The sequence below is a fragment of the Zingiber officinale genome, chromosome 7A (assembly GCF_018446385.1).
Source record: "Zingiber officinale cultivar Zhangliang chromosome 7A, Zo_v1.1, whole genome shotgun sequence".
Lineage (NCBI taxonomy): Eukaryota > Viridiplantae > Streptophyta > Magnoliopsida > Zingiberales > Zingiberaceae > Zingiber > Zingiber officinale.
In genome coordinates, this window is record NC_055998.1 from 43,744,283 (window position 1) to 43,766,538 (window position 22,256).

The following is a 22,256-nucleotide window of genomic DNA, read 5'->3' on the forward strand; positions in this document are numbered from 1 at the left end:
GTTGAGTTAGAGGTTTTGATAAAAAATTGGGTGTATTTAAGACAAGTGACAATTGAGAAACAATTTGGTCGATTTGAGGGTAGGTAACTCAGATCAATGAAGTGCTCAAACTATTCAAAGGCAGAAAACTTGAACTTGAGGGAATGTGACTTAGATCGAGACAGACCTTCTTGGCATTGAGGGCAAAAGGAGAATGAGTGGGGATCCTAAAGACCTCAAGGGCAAGAAGCTTAGATTGAGATAATGCTCGAGCCAGATTGAAGAGCTAAAGACTCAAAGACCGTGAACAATGTAATATGATTATAGCGATGTAATTGTATTTGTTGACATGCAATATATATTGATGTGTGATTCTAAACTACCTAGTTTTATTTATTTATTTTTGGGTAAAACCTTTTGTCTATAGGAAGTACATAGATAGTATATGTTCGACCTGACTCAAACTTTGAATGTATTATATCTTTGTCAATAAGTGCACATACAAGCTCATGTAGAAAATATTTCATGAAATAATTTTGAAAAACGTTTGTTAAAAGAATCATAGTGCAGTGGAAGAGTGCGAGTGCCTTTGGTACTCTTTAGCCCGAGGAAAATAAATCAGCTTGATATTATGCCGTATATAAATTTCATGTTACAGTTAATAAGATAATATCGAGAAGAAGAATATAGTTGACACTTTTTTTTTTATTATCAGAATCTACGTCGCAAAAAATCATGTTACAACTTTAAATTAATCTTAACAAGTATAACGGAGAAAGAGCAGATCTTGCCGTACAACTAAAAACTTTAAATTAATCTTAACAAGTATAACGGAGAAAGAGCAGATCTTGCCGTACAACTAAATATTTAATATATTGAATTAGAAGACTAGATTAGCACTAAAAAAATTATAAAACAGGAAACATAAATTATTCTAGTGTTGACAAACTTTTATAAACTAAGTTCATGCTGCTAAATAAGCATATTAAAAAAATTAATGCTGTTCAAGTTTATTGATGATTTTATGACCAGAAATAGAGTTAATGTTGTTTTTTCAAAAAAGCATATATTATAAACTAAGTGGTACTAGGTGGCCTACTAGGCAATTCTCACGGTAAAGCATGGTGTGTTACTGCAGGAGGAACAACAAAGCTCAAGCATAGACGAGGTAGATGATGCAGTCATAGTCGGCATGTGTGCAGAAACTAAAAGTAGCTAAATACCTAAAAGAGGAAGAGGTATAACATCAGCACAACAACACAAAGAATAGGTGAAAGGAAGGGTATTTTGAAATTTAATAAACACTAGTCATTAGCCCTTTTCAAGATACAATAACAAAAACTAAACTCTTTGAACTAGATAATAACGAAACAAATGCAAGTTATGATACATACATGTTTATGAGGTTAGGCAAACTATTCAATAAACTGAAACACAGGCAAAATAACACGTTAGCCTTCGCCATGACAGGAACATCTACCATAATTTAGGAGGTTTACATGTTTCCAAAGGGAGATGCTTTTACATCTCCTTCTGGAAGCTAACTTAAGTTGGCCAATGCCAAAAATTTGAGATCTCTAGGAGGGGACTTACACAATGTGTACAAGGGGTGGCAGGGCAGTTCCTTTAGATTCCTGGATTACAAAATTTCATATGAGAAATTTCGATGATGATTAAGCTTTCAGAATAGAATGTCTCAATGGTCTCGATTGCTTGTCTGATTATTCAAATGGGAACTCCCAAGAAATGGTTGTGCATGCATATTTGCAGCTGCATATCCCTAAATGAAATCAAAACAAGAATATTCAGCCATCTCTGACAGTTATATTCAGAAAAACAAGCTCAGGAATCAGGATACAACACCCAACGTTTTATATTATATTTTATTTGCCTAATCATTATTGATGTGATGATAAAAAATATTTCCCACTAACATTGGCACCAAGCACCGTGATGGGAAATGACTCGTGGCACAGTACACCTTGTTAACCAAATGATAGCATTATGAAATTTGCAACAGCAGACTTATTTACTTTCCATGAATTTATTGTTCATTCATTTCAGTAGACATAATCGGTTGGCTCATCAACGAATCATCAAACTCCAAAACAGAGCATTGAAACTGCATACAGTTATCAATGAAGAACAATCTCAGCTAAATTCAATTTGTAATTATTATCCATAAACTTATATTTATTTTTAATTTGTATCTTAATGGCCTATTCTCATTTTTTTTCAATAGTGGCCTAGACAAATGTTTGAAAAGTTTGTCGTTATAAAGATGTAACTTGCAAGGGATTTATATGTTAAACTAGGAAATGCAAAACTAAGGCAGCATTTGGCTTCCTAATTTTCCATTCTCATATTATGTTTAGTTGGCAATTTTCACATCCATTTTCTAGAAAAGGAGATATAAAATAAGAATGTCTAAAAGGGAAAATGCACGTTTTCAAAAAATGAAAATAGAAACCAAACGCTCCCTAAGTTTTGCTCTCAGTCATACATGAAATTTGTATATTTAATCAGTTTAGAATAAAAACCCTCTCTTATGATTGGTTTTAACAATAATTATGTTTGGATTTTACCATCAATATTCTGTTATGCTTTTACCATACATGCTCAAGAGAATAACATTACTGGTTGATTACTTTTGTATTATATTCGTGTTTCTTCTATAAATTTTATATCATTCATATCAAGTTATGTACCACTTGTATTCAGTTTCATATTGCACACATATTGAATTCTATTGTTTGATGACCATGACACGTGCAAAAATATTAAATTGTTGCTTTATCAGTATCATCATATACCAGGACGGTACATCTCACAGATACAACAAGAATTACATTCAAATACAAACTTTAGGCCATAGATGCTACCTGATTTAATTGAGAATTGGCATGGAATGAGTGCTGATGGAAATTGGAAACCGAGGGATCCTGTAATTTAACAAAAAAAAAATATGTCACAAAAAGTGAGTTTTAATTTTATCAGCCTCTTCCACAACATAAATCTCCAGAGTTTAAGATAGTTACTTGATTAAATTGACCCATGCCAAGGAAAGCCTGCTGTTGCATATAGGATGATGTCACTGGAACATTTGGAGATGAAACTGTAGGTGACTTGGGGTCTCCATCATTTGCAGGCAATTCATGATCGCATTCATCCCCAGATTTTGCATCCTTTTTCCATCTTTTAAGAAAATACTTAAGAGGCAACTCCTTGATATTTCTGAAGTCAAGAACCTTCAGTACATGACAACACTGTATCCCCATAAACTCAAACCTTTTGCAACTGCAGAATGCAGAACAGTCGCTGGGGTCAAAGCTAACATAGTGTTCTTTAGGTTGCTCAGGAACAGCAACTCTGTACTCAGATACTGTCTCCCCCTCGCTACAACTAAACAACATACTGTCCATAAACATCTCAAACTCCTTCCTGAATATTTCAAATACCGCAGGTGTATACATATTAGCAGCTTGTTTGAGCAACTTCGAAGCAGGTATTCTTGGAAAGCTTTGACTTGCATGAAAATCAGCTTGTAATTCTGCATATCGATGTTCATCCAACATTCTCTCATACTGTTTGAAAAATGATAAGAGATCTAGCTGAGGACTCAAGCACTTCTTTAGCACAGTACTCAAGCTTTCAGTCTGTAGTGTGCTTTTTATGTCAGCACAGAATATGTCTCGGCCATATGGTAAGGCCCATTTTTCTTTATCCTCAATTAATTTGACTAACCATTCATTATTTCTGAGATCATGTTTCTCTAGCATTGAAGTCCATGCTAATAAAAACTCTCCCTCTTCCTTGTAATCATAGATACACTTACTAAAATCCTTTGAAAAAGTTTTTGAACCTTGGAATACATGATTAAGATGTTTAAAAGCATTCTGGTAGACATGCCATACACATTGGCGATAATTAGTTCCAGGCCACGCTATAGCTACCGCATTAATAATTGTGATAGATTGATCTGTCAATATTGTCTTTGGTTGCTTTCCATGCATCCCAATTTTGAAAGTCTCAAATAACCATTTGAAAGATTCTAGTGATTCATCATACATCAATGCTGCACCAAAGATAGTTGTTTGTTTATGATGATTAACTCCAAGGAACAGTACGAAAGGCCTACCATACCCATTTATTTTGTAAGTCATGTCCAAGCACACAACATCACCAAAGTAGTTGAAGTCCGCTCTAGATTTTGCATCAGCCCAGAAAATGTTAGTTAACTTATCATCCTCATCAACTTGAATAGCATAAAAAAAGGAGGGATCATCAAGCTGCATGCTCTGAAGATACTTCAACACAGCTCCAGCATCACCCGTCTGCATGGCCTTCATGCGTTTTGATCGGAGATTATTTTTGTAATCTGCAGGAAGAAACTTGACATTTCTAGGGCCACCAATTGGCCTTGGTGCAGTCTCATTGGTAGATTTTGGAGTTGCTCCAGAATCATCAGAAAAATCTGCTTCAGCAGCCTGTAGCTCAATGGTTATTCGTTGAGACCTTAACATGTGGGTTGTTGAAGGAGGTGCTGGTTGGTGATTGTGGTCTGCAACAAATTCTGTCACTCGGTATTTATTATTTGGAGTTATTTTAATTGTCATTCGTGCAGGGCACCCAATTCTTGTTTCTGGTCTGGGTCTCTTGACTTCCTTAGCTCCCTTTTTGTCCTTACGGAAACCTTGTCTAGAGCAAACAAAGGTTCTAGACCTAGTAATGTTTTCAGACGATTTACCAGATGAACTTTTTCTCACACTAAAACCTATCTGTCCTGCATACTTATTGTAAAATTCATATGCCTTTTCTTCACTTTCAAATTCCATGTCAATTTCAGGTACCAACTTAGCTATTGTAACGTCGTCCACAGGGCCATTTGAATTAATCATTCTCCTCATTTTGCCCTGTTTGTATAAAACTCTATAATGGTCCATCAGCTAAAATAATAACAAGAGGATTAAAAGAAACAAGTAAATTGATAGAAAAGTTATCACAAGTCCCCAAAACCAAATGCTAACATAGATGAACTTCATGAAGATGCTGCATCAATCGAAACTTTCTACTAAAAGAAGCAAAATACCAGAGCCGCAAATTCTGGTACTAGTTCAATACAGTTATTTTTATTGATTGCCAGACCGGACACCAAGTTGTGTCCTGTCTACCTGGGTTAGTAATGACCTTGCATAGCCCAAGGGACTAAGCCCATCGCAGGCCATGAATCAAGGCCCTATTTGTATAAATTAATGATATTTATAAATATTAAATATTTGAAATAGTATTTAAAAAATACCAATTTTAATAATATTAATTTGCATTTTCAAATATTTTTGATTAACTTTTTTCCTTTTTTTTTAAAATATCAATTTCAATATTGACATTTTAATTAACCAAATTTATAAAAAATTATTTTTTATTTTTTTCTAATTTTTAAAAATTTTCATTTATTTATAATATCTTTGTGATAGTAAGACTTAAAAGAAAATTTTACAAAAAGACGATTAGACTTACTATGTTATACAGAACTGAATGTTGGACTATAACATGAGCATATGAGCAAAAGATAAGAATTGCAGAGATGAGGATATTAAAGTAGATGTGCGGGCATATAAGGATGGACAAGATAAGAAATAAAAATATTAGAGAGAAAATCAGGATTGCACCTATTGAGAGAAAACTTCGGGAGACACGTTTAAGATGATACAGATATGTACTTAAATGACCAATAAATGTTCTAGTTAGGTGATGTGAAACCACGACAAATGTTCCTATTAAACTATGAAGAGGAAGAAAAAGATCAAAAAAAGGACTTAATTAACAATAATAAAATAAGATAAAATTTATTTAAATATAAATGATAATATAATAAGGGATAGAACTAAGAATGTAGAAGGATCCATATAGCGATGACAAAAATAACTCTGATCCGTAAATCCAAGTCAACTCGAAAAATATCCAAGTTGAGTTGGAGGTTTTCATGTTCAGATCGGAGGATTTTTAAGTTGTACTAGGATTGGATCGGAGTCCAGATTGACTAGGATTGGCCTAAATTTAGGATTTAATAAATCTTTTTAAAATTAAATCAAATTTTATTTTTAAAATTATGAATATCAATATTAAAGCTAGTATAATAGTGATAAATTATTGAAATAACAAAAAAAAAAAAGGAAGGTTTCGGGTTGGCGGGGTTATTCGGGTTTGGGTTTGGGCTTAGGGCTTTGAGGTTGAGTTCGGGTTCTAGTTGAGATTTTTTTTTTTTAATAACCGATCTTCAATATGATCCGAACCCACCAAACCCACCCCAATTAACACCCCTAGCCGACTCTACCTAGTGGATAAGGTTTTGGTTGATATTGATTGTTGTTATTGTTTTAAATTAAATTACTGGGAGCAAAGTTGAGCCCAAGCCACCCCGAGCACGTTTGGGCCAACATGGGCATGGGTCACTCGTGCTCAGGTTTGTGCTAGCCAAGGTACACCCCTTTTGTGAGTCATATATGACATGGAAAAGATGGCCTAAGGGCCCAGGCTTTGACCAGCTCAAGCACAACGCATTGTCACCACAAGCCAAATATGTTATTTGACAAATTTAACTTGGTATTCTAATCAAATTATCAAATCATGGAAGTTTCCAAAAACTAAAGCTAATTTATATTGGCAGATCTTGGTAGCAAATTTGAAAAAAAAAAATACTAATTTATGTTTGTGAGTGAAGCATAAAATGATAAATAGATCACCTTTGTTAACTTTTTCAATATGTTCATTTGATTATATAACATTTTGAAAGTTGGACCAAAAATTGAATCACTAGAACTAATAAGTTGATGGTTTAACTGTCTAAACTAATAGAACCGATCTACCTAAAAAACCATATGATAATATAAATTTGATAGTTCAATATATATTATAATTTATAGGGGTCAAAAAAAAATAGCAAAGAAGTGAAAAAATATTTTAAAATATACAATGTTTGCATATAATTCAACCTGTTCGAAATTCTATAGAAAACATATATACAATAGCATAAACTACACAAAATAGAATATAAATAATTCAATACAATGCCCTAATAATAGTTAATTGAAAGAAAAAGTAGAAAAAAAAATTAACAGTAGGGAACTCACAAGATTTGAAAAAGTAACCAACCAATACAGATAGAAAAGAATGATACACCATATAACACCGAATCTGGAGCGACTGATCAGGTCTCACTGAAGTTTCCACCAACTGTTAGGATAAATCGAAAAACTTTTGCGGCAGACGACTAGAAGCCTAGCATCCTGTGGTTGTGCGCCGTATTTGGAGGAAAAATCAACCAATACAAATAGAGAATACACATTGAGAAGCCAATTCATACACAATTTTATAGCATTTTTTTTCCATTTTTATTGGAGTTTGTAAGAATCCACTTTTGATGCAAATTGGACCAACTAACTAGTCATCAGTTCCCAATTTAACAAATTGAACCAACTAGTCAATCTGCTATTTGATCATGGAAATATCATCCTCAATGTTCATAGTTTGACTTTTGTTTTATAGAACTAATAGTTCTAACACTATTCTTATAATTTAGATTCAAATTAGATTTTGTTGAGAACCTAATTGTTAAAGAGAATTAGACTTAATCGTAAATATACCAACATTGAGGGTGTGGAAGTAAAATGATAAAATAATCTATATCAAGGTAGAGATGACTAATTAGGGAGAAAAGGACCCTAACAATTTCCCTATTACATGGTAACAAAAACAAAGTGATCCTAAGGGCACCTTCCACATATCACCTTGGATGAACATGCGTGAACTCCATCCGCCAGCCCCTCTATTCTATGACCGTACTACATGCATGAACCACTCCTTTGTGTAGCTGGATCTACGAGCTCATTACATTGCCCTTTAGTGGATCCTCCAAGCAATGAGTATCAATGACATTGTAAGCCTGTGTGTTTGTCACCAACCAAACAAACATAACACGATCATTCTCATGCAAACCTACTGTGCATCCAATTCTATGAGTATTGCTCTAGTAGATGGGTAACTCTTATTTTGTTCAGGGCATTGGTTAGGTTACCCATACATAATTTTTATTTGCAAACTCACTAAGTTATTAACTTGTTTAGTAACCCTCACTGATGATAAATTTCTTTATTCATAATTCATAGGTTATTGATGTATGTGTTTCATTCGTGATTTTTAGTATTGTTTTGCATACATTCGGTGTCATTTCATGAGCATATTCTATATCTCTTTTGCATCATTTTTATTATTTTAATTTGGAGATTTGCTCTTTGCATGTTTTTATTGATAGAACATATAATTAGAGCAAAAACGGAGTCATAAAGCCTTGGAACAAGAAACCCCAACAAGGAACACGATGGAGTCATAAAGCCTTGGAACAAGAAACCCCAACAAGGAACACGACGGAGTCATAAAGCCTTGGAACAAGAAACCCCAACAAGGAACATGTTGTGGTCGTGTCCCATGACAAGGGAATGTTCCTCCGGACGAAGTTAACTGAAGTGAAGGTGGAGTTTCCAACACTTGACATGGGCTGGTTATGCCCCCCATCCAGCCACAACCAGGAACCTACAGACTAGTTGTGCCCCCAGGCACGGTCGTGCTTTTCTCCACCCCCAGCAACATGGCCCGATCATGCCCCCAACACGGTTGTGCCTCTCTGCTTCGCTGCTCTCGACATGCCCCGTGGCATGGTCGTGTGTTCCAACCCAGAGTCAAACACAGCCAAGCCATGCCCAGTGACACAATTGTGTCTAGCGCCTTGATCCAACCAATTGGTGTGACACGGCTAGGCCATGCCTCCCAGGCACGACCATGGTGCGATGATTTTGCCCCGAAGCTTAGGTTATTTTCAACCATTTTTGAAGGTTGGAAGGGCCATAAAAAGCCCCAAAAGCCACCAAATTCAGGGAGGAGGGTTTTCCCTACCACAGGGAATGTTAGAGCCGCGGTTCTAAGTAGTCCTCGAAGCCATCTGTTCACTTTAGAGCTTGGAGGATTCATCCGAAGACACCAACATCAATTGACTAAGCTTCCTCATCTCTCTTCTTTCGGTTTTGAGTTGTAGATGCTTAATTCCATGTCTCTCGATTGTAACTTTATCTCCATAAAGTAGTTCTCCAGATTATAGGACAAGGGAGTAGGCCGATGTAATTGTTGACATGCTTTTATGAATCTATTTATCTTTTCCTTATTGCATTATATGTTTGTTTTATGATCCGGCTTTATTGTGCATACATGTTTGTGACAGTAATCGTGCACTTTTGTATCTCACGGAGGGCGAGGAAGGATCGAAAGGTGAACCCAATTCTCCAACCCATAAAGAACTGGGATAAGTCATGAAAGTAGGTCGAAACCTTACAAGGGCACCATTAGCTATTACAAATCTTAACAGGCTTGCCTCCACTCGGCATCACGAAATAGGGGATGACACCTAGGGGACTAGGCATCGTGACAAGAGTTTCCCTAAAAAAGTGGTCGCTCAAGTAAGCTCGCCTTGAAAGTAGGCGTCGAGTTTGGATAGGCACATCAGTATAATTCCAAAAGTCTATATTGGTATCTAGGGATAGACCACCTGCATGTGAACAAACATAGAGATAGAAAAATAAATAGAACTTAAGGTGTCAACAATCATCGTGGCGAAACCAGAATCCTAGGATCATTCCCCCAAATCCAGATTTCTTCCTCAACTTCTTGCTAGCACTCGACACATTCTCTCTCTCAAACTCTCACAACTTGCGATTCTCTAGATAACTTATTTTTCTAATTCAATCAGTACTCGATTTTACAGATCGATATATTTTATTATTTGACGACAATGGTGCAATTGCGGTTTGTACACATTAGTTATGAGAGTGCTTGATATAAGGTAAGAGTGTTGAAGATTGTATCAATTAATGCCGCTCCATTCAAAATCCAAACCTTCTGTAGAAAAGCATTCCAGCCTCAAAAGTCTAAAAACAATTAAAAGTAGTTCTTAATTAATCTAATCTCTTGAATGTGAATCCCCTTAATTACGAAACCATGTTTGATCTCCATTTCCTCCCGATATCTATAAGCATGACTATGCACCTTTTTTTCTTATTCCAATATTTATCCAAGTCGAATCTACTCAAAGCTTGCTTTAAATACTTCATTACCAGCACAAATAACAAATCTAGAATTGCATGGCTTTTCTATCAAAAAAAAAGTGTTATAAATTCTTGATTAAAAAAATGTTATATTCCTTATTAAAAAATAGTTATAAATTATTTTTAAGTTTTTCTTCCTTTTATGCTGAAATTAGAACTCAGTTCAGTTTAGAGTGTATTACAGCTTTGAGATGTAAAAATGTTAAAGAACATTTTTCTCATGCATTTCAATTCTTTCTTTAGCCAATGATTCCGTTACCAAGCTTCATGCCCTCATAAACAAGATCGATCAACCCTTGTAACCCAAATAAACCAGATAATCAGTCAAATAACATGGTGAATTCCCAGGCACGGGAATTCATATAAACTCCTCATCCTAATATATCAGAACATTCAATTCTTTGAAGCACGCATGAATCTTAACAAAAGGAGGACGAGGTTTAGAGATATTCACATTGGCGGTAAATATAGAAATCTAGAACTTTAATCATTTTTCATTCACAATTTTGCATATTTATCTTCTTAAGTTTTGGCTTTGTTTTATCTAAGATAGAATTTGTACTTTATAATACACTATAGTTTGCTTTTCAAATTTCTTGAATACTGGATTTGGATTCTTAATTCTGGCAGTGGCTTGATGAACAGTTCAAATAGTCAGCATCTAATCTTAAGTTTATGGTGTTTCAGTCTTCAATATCATATACTAGTTTTCTGTTGGCGCATGAATTTTGATAATGGCAAAGGGTTCGAAGTTAAGTATTATTATTGTTCAAACAAGTTAAACTAACTGTGCAAGAAAATCCTAAATGATCTTAGATAAAGTAAAAGTCTTAGTTGAGGCTAGGCAAAAGGTGGAAAGTCCTAGCTGCGATTAGGCAACGAAGTCCTGGTCCGTGGGATTGGGCAAAGACTTGACAAGTCGAGGACGTCAAGCGAAATCCTAGGATCGATGGCACTAGGTAAAAGTCTTGGGGTTGCGGACACTAGGCGGGAAATCCTAGGGTCGAGGATACTAGGTGAAAGTCCGAGGTCTCGGACGCTGAGCAAAAGTCCAGACAGTCTAGAGGACATGTTTAGCAAAAGGTAAATTTTCTTGAGAGGAGTAAGTGAGGGTACGTTCCCCGTTGAAGGAACAGTAAGCATCAGTTGGACCTAGGATCTCCGGAAAATCCAAAAGTCAGAACCGGACAGTCCGGAGACTGTCAAATATTTTATTACCATATTATTTGTTGTATTAACTCTGTTTTGTAAGATATCTTTATGTATTTAAACTAATGTGTTTTGCAAGAGCTGAAACACATAAGTTGATCTCGGGTGAACAGTGCTTGAGGTGCCTCCTATGCTGTTGGAGGCACCTCGGCTGCCTTGGCCGAAGCACCGCGTGGATGGGCGCGCAGGCGCCTTGGAGAGCCTGGAAGGCGCCCTGGAAGTTGGCGCAGCGGCGCCTTTGAGTGCCTTGAAGGCGCCTTCGAAAGGATAAATTTCGCAGACTGTAGAAGTTCCGAGAATGAGGGGATAACATATGCTACTGGAGGCGCCTTCAACGGTCTATAAAAGAGTTGTTTCGAGTAGCTTTTGAAAACAACTCATTTACGCAATCTCTCTCTTGCGCACTGCTTCAAAGGCGACCGTACGACTCCGTGACGCAATTCCGACGACCGAAAGCGCAACTCTCTGAATCCTTAAGTCGTCAATATAACTTTTATTTATAGCACTTAAATTATATTCTTCCTATACTCGTCTTTGTACTTGTAATTTCTGATTGATTAGTAATTGCCCAACGAAAGCACTCTCACGTGCGGGCCTTGGAGTAGGAGTCATCACAAGGTCTGAACCAAGTAAAACTTGGCGTTGTTAGTATTGCTTGTTTTCTTTTCTATCTTTATTCCGCTGCGTTTTACGCGATCGATTTTTGAATGAACGTGAAAGCCACGAGCACTATTCACCCTCTCCTAGCGCTTTTGATCCTATAATTAGTATTAGACCGAGGCCGCTTTGAATCGGTGAAACCACCGTTCAAGCACTTTTTCGTGGTGTTATTAAATTTTTTGGAGTCGATCAGAATCGGTACTATCACCCCTTTCAATTAATTTCTCTCGATCGAGTTTTTTCATTTTTCGAAGTCGGTGCACCACCACTCGAATTCTTTAGTTTTTTTTTATTCTTTTATCATGCACTACTAATCCAAGACCCCGTCTTGGGCATTCATCATTTTCTTTTGTGTGTGCGAGAATTTCTTCTAATGGCCCACCAAGAAGGCTACAACACCACTCGTCCACCTTCTTCGGTGAAGACTTCAGTTACTGGAAAAATCGGATGGAGTACCACTTGAAAACGCAAGTTGAAATATGGATAATCATTCAAACGGGATTCACACTATCACTTGACGTAACTAGAAAATCGGTGACATGCGACAACTGGGACCTGCACCAAATGAAGAAGATCGAGGCTGACACTAAAGTTACTCAGACCCTATAATACGGCCTGACCAAAGAAGAACTGAACCGAGTCGATCCACTTTTCAAGTGAAAAGGATTTATGAGAAAAGTAATTGAACTGCATGAGGAAACTTTCGACAAAAAAGTAAGTAGATGCGATTTACTTTTAAATAAATTATATAACATAAAAATGCAAGAAAGAGAGTCAGCAAACCAGCTCCATGCTTGCATCCAAGATCTTCTCAACGGCCTCCACGCAATCGGACAAAAGGTGGAGAACCACGACATCATTAAGTACGCGCTAAATACCTTTCCAAGGAACACTTTGTGGACATGCATGGTAGATCCTTATAAAGTCTCTAAGGATTTTTCATTAATTAGATTAGATGAGTTATTTTTCGACTAATGCAATGTCAGTCAAGAAGGTATTACTTTGGTCGCAAATACAAGCACAACGAGGGAACCAAAAACCAAGCACCAGACCGAACCCGAGTTTGAAGGCGACGATGAAATCATCGTCGAGCTCGTGAACCTAGTACAAAAACTGTACAAGAAGAAGAAGGACTTCACAAAACGAGAGATCAAGAAGGTGATTCAATCAAAGGCAAAACAGTTAAGTCCGAATTCGAACACGAAGGCCGAGTCTGAAGTCACCTCCTATGGTTGCAACAAGAAAGGACATATCAAGGCAAACTATCCAAATCAGAAGGAAACAAAGACGCAATGGAAGAAGAAGACACTACAAGCAACGTGCAACGAGTCTTCATCAGAAGACTCCGACGAAGATTACGAGCAAACAAGCCTCCTCGTACTTCCGGCCCGAGAACAACTTGTTGAAACTAAGTCTGAGAGTCCGAGCGAAACCATGGATTCGTATCCGTTTCCGAAGGACCAACAACACTGTAAGTTCCTCTCAAGTAGATAAATTGCATAACTTAATAAATTACCTGATGCATAAACTGGCCAAATCCAACATCCGGGTCAAGTCACTCCAAAAGGAGGTAACAACCCTTAAGGAAGTGACTAACCTAAGTCTCTTGACCAACCCTGTTCAAGCTAGAACTTCAACTCAAGTCCAATAACTTAAGGAAGAAAATTCCAAAAAGTCAAGTCAAGGAACTAAAGAAAACATTGGAATGGTTCACCTTGGGTTCCAAAAACCTTAATCTAATTCTTGGAAAACAAAAGATCGTACACAATCGATCAGGACTCAGATATAAGGCTGAACAACAGTTTAAATCTTACCTATCTTTAGTAAATCGAACCAATAGAAGAGTAGTCCAAGCATGGGTCCCCAAATCTAACTTGATTAATCAAGTTGAACTTAATCAATATTGGATCCCAATGGATCAAATCCACAACTTTGATAGACCTTATCAAGGCCATGATCTAAGAGGAGCCAATAGAAAGATCATCTTCATTATTAGATAAACTTGTTTGATGTTTGATTTACCGCTTTTCTTGTTTATGCTTAGATTAGGATAAATAAAGACTTAGGCTTAATCGACACTTGATTAGTTAGACCAAGGATTCTTAGAAAGAAAGTTAAATATTCAAATTCTTTAAAAGAATTTATCTAGAAGTGGTTGTTACTCCAATACTCAAGAAGGTCTTGTGCCTCGCCACAGTCTAGAAGTTGATTATCGAAATGAATATTTAATTAATTAACTATCAAACATTAGTCTAATTCAAATGTAAATCAATCCATAAACTTCAATTTAAATTGAAGATAAAATTAACCATCTCACAAAACTCTTAACGTTCTCTAATTGAAAATCTAGAAAAGGGTGAAATGAGTTTAAATTAAAATTGAAAATTAGCTTAACCCAACCAAACAAAATTAATCTAATTAAACCAAAATTAATCTAATCAAACCTTAATCTAATTAAACCTAAACCAAACTCACTTAATCTAATTAAACCAAAATTAACTTAATCCAATCTAAACTAATCTAATTAAACCTAAATAAACCTTAAATTAAACCTCAATCAAACTACAATTAAACCTAAATTAAAATTAATCAAACTAAATTAAAATTAACTTAATTAAACCCAATTAAACCTAAATTAAATTTAGTCAACCTAACTCAAACTAAATTAAAGTTAACATAATTAAACCTAAATTAAACTTAAACAACTCAAACTAAATTAAATAAACCTAATTAAACCCAAATTAAAACCTTAATCAAAATCAAACTTAAACCAAAATAACATTGACAACCATCTCACAAACACCCATAGGAATCTAGATTAGGTGAGATGAAAAACAAGGAATTGAATTCAATCAATCTATCTTGTAATCCATTTAAATTGGATCCAAATCAAAAACTTTATGTGTAGGAACATAATAATTTGGACCAATGATGTTGGATAGTGGATACTCCACTGAAAACAGATTGAAGTTTACCAAATTAAAACTCAAGAACCTAGGATCAGTTGCGTTTGACAACGACGAAAACTTAAGGTAAACGGAACAGATAATATTGAATTGAGATCCGATTTCATTATTCAAAAAATTTTATTAGTTGATAAATTTAAGTTTAACTTACTTAGCATAAGTCAACTATGTGACTCTCGCTACTTAGTAACTTTCTCAAACTATGAATGCGTAATTAAAAATATCGAAAATTTTAAAATTACACTTAAGGGGTCCTATGCACTTGTAGCCAGACTTGAATCTAATAGGATGCTGCTAGCTTATACACCACAAAAAGGATTCAAGTTCTTTCAAATGGACGTAAAGTCCGCCTTTCTAAATGAATTCATCAAAGAAGTGTATGTAAATCAACCCCTAAGATTTGAGAACTTAGACTACTCAAATCATGTCCTTAGGTTAAAAAAAGCTTTATATGGATTAAAACAAGCACCTAGGGTTTGGTATGAACGACTATCAACATACCTAATATCAAAAGGGTTTAATCAAGGCCAAATAGACTAAACTCTATTTGTTAAAACCAAGAAAAATATATCTTTATAGCCCAAATCTATGTATACCATGGTTTTAAGTGTCGTGCCGAAAAGGGCAAAACGTCTCGTTCCTCTCGGCGACCGACACCGGCACGATCTCGGCACCAAATCCACGACAGATGCGACGTATTACACGACCCTGTAGTCATAATGGAGGGATCGCTCGACCCTGCAACAGTAGCGGAGGGGTCGCATAACTCTTCCGTTGTCGCCGCGGAGGCATCGTGCGACCCTGCGGTCAATGTAGAGGGGTTGCATGGTCAAAGTGGTCGCGCCGAAGGAGTTACGCAATCCCCGCGGCCATGGCTGGTCGCACAACCCCGCGACAGCACCGAAGTCGTGTGGGCTCGCAAGTGGTGTCAGATTTCAAATTTTTTTTTAATTAAACTTAGGTTAATTATTTTAATCAACTCCTAGCTATGATAGAGATAATCTAAAGAGACTTTATTAAACCCTAATAAATTATTTAATTAATTTTATATTTCATTTATTTTAATTTAAAAATTATAATAATTTTTTTATTTATTTATCTATTTTCATATCTTTTCCTTTTTTAAAAGATTATTTTTTATCTTGTTTATTTTTTAAATATTTATGTTAAATATTTTAGTTTTTAATTAATATATTTTATATTTAAAAAATACCGAAACTATATCGGCACAGCGTACTGAAACTATATCATTCCGGTCCAGACCGAAACCTCGGCATGGGTCGAAATTTTAAAACTTGATGTAAATGACATAATTTTTCGTTCAACCAATACTAAATTTTCAAAAGAATTCATTAAAAAATAGGAAATGAATTTGAAATGAGCTTGGTTGGAGAACTTAATTTTTTCTTAGGTTTACAAATAAAATAAACTAAGATGACATTTATGTCTACCAAACAAAATACACTAAAGAGTTAATTCAAAAATTTGGAATGGAGAGTTCCAAAAACATTAATACCCAATGACAACCAATGTAAAAATCGACTTTGATTTAGAAGGCAAACTAGTAGACTTAAAATATTATAGAAGTGCAATAGGAAGTCTACTATACTTAACTACAAATCGACCTGATATTTTATTTGCAGTTGGTATGTGTGCTAGATATCAATCATGTACAAAAGAATCACACTTAACAAATGTAAAAAAAATACTTAGATACATTAAGGGGACACAAAGTGTAGGTCTTTAGTACTCTAGGACTAGTACATTTGACTTAGTTGGCTAATCTGACTCAGACTATGCTGGGTATAAACTAGATAGAAAAATACAAGTGGAAGCTGTCAACTTTTAGATCAGTGTCTAGTAAGCTGGTCCAGTAGAAAACAACACTGTATTGTCTTATTCACTACTGAAGCAGAGTATATAGCTATGGGGAAATATGTATCACAACTCTTATGGATGATGCACACTTTGAAAGACTATCAACTAGAATGCAAAAATACAAAAGTTTCAATTGATAACATAAGTTCAATTAATTTAACAAAAATCCAATACATCATTCAAGGACTAAACACATAGAAGTTAAGCACCACTTTATAAGGGATCATGTAGCTAGGGGTGATATTGTACTTGATTATGTTGAGTCCAAATTAAACCTAGCAGACATCTTTACAAAGCTCTTATTTGAATTTGAGTTCAGCACACTTAGAAGACAATTAGGGATAATAGGTTACTTTATAGCTTATTTATGAAGGGGAGCCTTGGCGCAACGGTAAAGTTATTGCCATGTGACTAAAAGATCACGAGTTCGAATCCTGGAAACAGCCTCTTGCAAAAAGCAGGGTAAGGCTACATACAATGGATCCTTCCCCGGGACCCCGCATAGTGGGAGCTTCGTGCACTGGGTTGTCCTTTTTTTTTATATAGCTTATTTATCTTTAAGTTTTAAATTTCTATTTTAAAAATCAATTTTCAAAATTTCTGATTTTTAAAATTAATATATGTTCCTAACTTTAACCCCTATCCTTTCAAAATAAATGTTTTCAAGTTATACTATGGATTTAGACTACGTTTTATCCCTAGAAAGCATGATCCTATAGCTGTTAGAAGCCAACATCTCACAAGCACACTAGGACTACCTTGCTTGTGATTGAAAACACTTAGAAAGGTGTGAGATGCTTAGGACTTTGCCTGGACTTCAGAATGCTTATGTCTGTGCATCAACATAAATCTAGAATATAAATATCAATTCAAACTAATCAGATTAAGTCATTCTTTTTAGTCAAACTAACTAGATCACTTACTTAACTTGACTATCCAATGGAATGATGCTACCTTATGGTAAATAGCTAGTAGCTAAAGGTAAACATTTCTTCTAAGGAAAGTAGATGATTATTTTTAAAATTTTTACAAAAATTACCTTTACTTTGAATTTTTTTCTTCAATGCTTGGACTTTAGGATTAAAATCATTTTAAAGCTAACTGTCCCCTCGAACTTAACGCACTTACTTAAAAAACATTTTAAAGGCATTAATCAAGGGGGAGTTTCAAAACAAATTTTTGAAAAAACATTCTTAATTTATTTAAAGCTTTACAAGGAACACTATTTTTGATATATGTCAAAGAGGGAGTAAAAGGAGTTACGTATTTTTCAAAAAAACAAATTTAATTAATTTTGAAAAGCAAAGTTAAACGTTTAAGTATTTTCTTTTTTCAAAAAAGAAGGTTTTCAAAAAGCAAAGTTATATTTTTCAAAAGTGACATTTCAAAAGTATAACTAAGTATTTTTAAAGCTAAGCATTTACTAATTTTTTTTTAAGGAAAAAGAAAAGCTAAGTGTTTTTGTGTTCAAAGAAATTCTTTTCAAAACTAAGCACTTAGCTAAAATTTTTTTTAAGGAAAAAGAAAAGCTAAGTTATTTTCCGAAAAAGAAACTAAGTAACTAAAAGTTTTTTTAGCTAAGTATTTTTTTCAAAAGTTTTTAAAAGGCTAAGCATTATTTTTTTAAAATAACTAAAGCTCGGATTAGCTAAGCATTTTCAATGGAATCTTTTTAAAGCTAAGAATTTAGCTAAATTTTAAAGCTAAGTTTTTTTAAAAAAAAAAACTAAGGAAGTGCTATATTTTAGGGGGAGTTTTAACTCTTAACTTAAAGAATTTCTTAGTTCTGTTAAACACTTGAAAACTTATCTTTTGAAAAAGTTTTTTTAATTCTTACTTATGAAAATACTTACTTGTTCTTACTTATTATCCATGTGCTTAAATTAACTTTGAATTGTGTTGTCATAATCAAAAAGAGGGAGATTGTTGGTGCAAGGAGCACCAGATTATCGAATCTGAGTTTTGATAATGGCAAAGAATTCTAAGTTAAGTGTTATTATTGTTCTAACGAGTTGAACAAAGTGTGCAGAAAGTCCTAAGTGATCTTAGGCAAAGTGAAAGTCCTAGTTGAGACTAGGCAAAAGGTGGAAAGTCCTAGCTGTAATTAGGCAACAAAGTCCTGATCCATGGGATTGGGCAAAGACTTGGTAGGTCGAGAACATTGGGCGAAATCCTAGGGTCGAGGACACTAGGTGAAAATCTTGGGGTCAACCAGACAGGAAATCCTAGGGTCGAGGACACTAAGTGAAAGTCTCGAGGTCTTAGATGCTGAGCAAAAATCCAAATGGTCTGGAGGACCGATTTGGCAAAAAATAAACTCTCTTAAGAGGAGTAGGTGAGGATGCATTCACCGCTGAGGGAACAGTAGGGGTCAGTTCGACCTAGGGTTTCTGAAAAATCCGAAAATCAGAACAGGGCAGTCCGAAGACTATCAAATATTTTATTACCATATTATTTGTTGTATTAACTCTGTTTTGCAAGGTATCTTTGTATATTTGGACTAATGTGTTTTGCAAGAGCTGAAACACACAAGTTAACCTCGGGTGAATAGTGCCTGAGGCACCTCCTGTGCTGTTGGAGGTGCCTCGGCTGCCTTGGCGGAAGCACAGCGTGGATGAGCGCAGAGGCGCCTTGGAGCGCCTAGAAGGCGCCCTGGAGGTTGGCGCGGAGGCGCCTTCAAGTGCCTTAAAGGCACTTTTGAAAGGATAAATTTCGCAAACTACAGAGGTTATCGAGTCCAAGGATAAGGGAATAACATCTGCTACTGGAAGCGCCTTGGATGGTAAGAGTTGTTCGAGCAGCTCTTTGAAAACAACTCATTTTTGCAATCTCTCTCTTGCGCGCCGCTTCAAAGATGACCCTACGACTCCACTACGCGACTTCGACAATCGAAAGCGCGACTCTCCGAATCCTTAAGTCGTCAGTATAACTTTTGTTTATAGCACTTAAATTATATTCTTTCTGTACTTGTCTTTGTACTTGTAATTTTCGATTGATTAGTAATTGTCTAACAAAAGCACTCTCATGTGCGGGCCTTGGAGTAAGAGTCGTCATAGGCTCCGAACCAAATAAAACTTGGCCTTGTTAGCATTGCTTGTTTTCTTTTATATCTTTATTCCGCTGCATTTTACGCGATCGATTTTTGAATGAACGTGAAAGTCACGAGCGTTATTCAACCCCCCCTCTCCCCTCTAGCACTTTTGATCCTACATTTTCTTTCTCTCAGATCAATTGACCATACAAGTTGCTTCAAGACATTTAAGCTCTATCACATATTGTCAGTTTCCTCAAAATGTTGTTTAACTATTTGCTTTGTTTCAACAATTTGGAGGTTCCAATCTGTCTATTCAAGAAAATTCCCACTGCATCTACGTTTAACATGCATCCAGTCTACTGTGCATAGTTCGAGTTATGATTTGTTCAGCCTTATATGTCGATGCTGATTAAGCAAAGTTGAAAAGTCATATTGGATTTATTTACTCATGCCATTCACATTGTCATTTCCCACCTCTAATGTTTGAATTGCAACTTTTGTCTAGTTGCCCTAGTATATTGGAACTATTGTTTTAAAGTCCTCTTAAGAACATTCTAGTAGCATTTTGAATGCTGACTTATCTTTGGGCAGTAAATATACCATGTTAATGATGTCAACCACATTACGAGACTGTAATTCAGACAGATCTTTTGATCTCATGGTGCCAAGTAGCCTGTGACCTAAATCCAAAATAGGATAAGAAAGGGCTGATGTCTTACACACGTACAATTTGAACCTAACTTATATCACCATTGGTAAATAGGATTTCAAGCCTTATAATCTTGATTTGAAAAAATATATTCACATTTTACAGCATCATGTTGTGAAAAGTGAAGCCATTAGCATACCATAATATTCTTTTATTATATGAGATACCTTTAACTTCTGTTAATGAAATCCATCTCAAGTATTACTATTTGCTACACAAAATACAATGCGTTTATGATTAGATTGAATTGTTCATTTAACATATGAATGATTTTAACTATGCTTCATGATATTAGAATGATGAAAAGTTTGACATACTTGTAATAATAATAGATAGGGAAAGTTAATAGACAAATAAATTTCCAAAAGAAACAATTTTTGTGTTGTAGAATCTTATGACACAACCCTACACTCTTGACAATATGATCCTATCAAATCCTAACCATTTTTATGTTGCAGAATCTCAATTCTGGCAATCTCGTTCTCAACTGTAACTCACTAAGCTATTACATGTTGCTAAAGAAACCTACCCAATAGTCTCCTTAGTTCCTAGGTTCATTTATCTAGCAGGTTATCAATAAATGTCCAGTTTTATGTATGGTTGATAGAAGGAAAAGTTGCAAGTGTAGGTAAAAAAGATTCAAATGTCCAAGTCACATTCACAGGCACATATATCAACAAATTATTAACTTCTGACTTCCAAAAATGACAAAGAAAAGCATGCCTGGTTTAGAGAAATAGAAATCATGTTTGAAGTGCAAGGTAAGGAAATCATGCAGGAGCACAAACCAGCAGCATCCAAAAGGAAGGAAGAAAAAGCTTAGCAGTACCTTTGTCCAAGCAATGCCACATGCATTACAAAGGGTCCTCGGTCCATCAGGCCCACGGCGCATATGTGGTGTTGCATTCGCGTTGATGCCGCATCGAAGGCATCTGAACAAGTTAAAGTATAAATGTAGAGATTCATTCAAATTAAGTACAGAACAGAGATAAAACATTCACGGCCCAACACTTTTTACTCTTCTCTCACGCATGCATCGATTGAAACTCTAGAGCTTAAACTATTTCTTTCTTTCATTTGCCAAAAAAGAAAAAAAAATTACTTAGTGGCATCACATTGACTTGCAAGAAAGAACGACGAACATATCATGGAAGTCTGGCACCTCCGGTTTTACACACCTGGAAGGACCCTCGGACCTGTCTCCGTTGGTATCATCGTGTAGCTCAAGGTCCTGCTCCTGCTCGAATTGCATCTGCAGATGGCCGTCGCCGAGGCTACTCCCTCCGTGGTAGGACATCACTAGATCTTCCAGCTCCACGTCATCGACGAACAATATACACCTCTCATATGCGACTCATATCTGCAGAAGAAATTATTATAAGAGAAAGGGATTTCAGCCTAAAATTTCTCGGGGCGAAAGGGTTTCTTCAAGCAAATGAATTGCCGATGCCCTAATCCAGTCCTAACAAGAACTAAGCATGCTTTGATCTATCGGAATTTAGCCGTTAACAAGGGTGTAAACCCTGAAAGAAGCACGAAGAGGAGGAAGGGAGACGACGGTGGAAACGGAGGCGGGGTGGGGAAATGGGATCGGCTGCGAAGAGTAGGGCATGGGAACGGCAAACCACAGTGATGAGAACACCCAGAGCTTGACACGTTTCCTTCGAAAT

General features: G+C 35.7%; 1 protein-coding gene across 5 annotated transcripts; it reads right to left on the reverse strand.

The window, feature by feature from the left end:
* Positions 1-972: 972 nt before the first annotated feature.
* On the reverse strand, positions 973-22,256 carry LOC122001365 (protein FAR1-RELATED SEQUENCE 5-like). Of its 5 annotated transcripts, none has more exons than XM_042556077.1 (6): positions 22,109-22,253; positions 21,765-21,946; positions 21,416-21,518; positions 3,018-4,892; positions 2,862-2,921; positions 1,312-1,759 (listed from the first exon to the last, which is right to left on the reverse strand). In XM_042556077.1, the coding sequence occupies exons 2-6, from the start codon at positions 21,881-21,883 to the stop codon at positions 1,676-1,678; spliced, it is 2,241 nt and encodes a 746-aa protein (XP_042412011.1). In that variant the 5' UTR covers positions 21,884-21,946; positions 22,109-22,253; the 3' UTR covers positions 1,312-1,675. The 5 variants fall into 5 exon arrangements, with proteins under 5 accessions (XP_042412012.1, XP_042412011.1, XP_042412010.1 ...); XM_042556076.1 differs by having other exon boundaries at positions 3,018-4,925; XM_042556078.1 differs by lacking the exon at positions 1,312-1,759 and adding an exon at positions 973-1,202 and having other exon boundaries at positions 3,018-4,925; positions 21,765-22,256.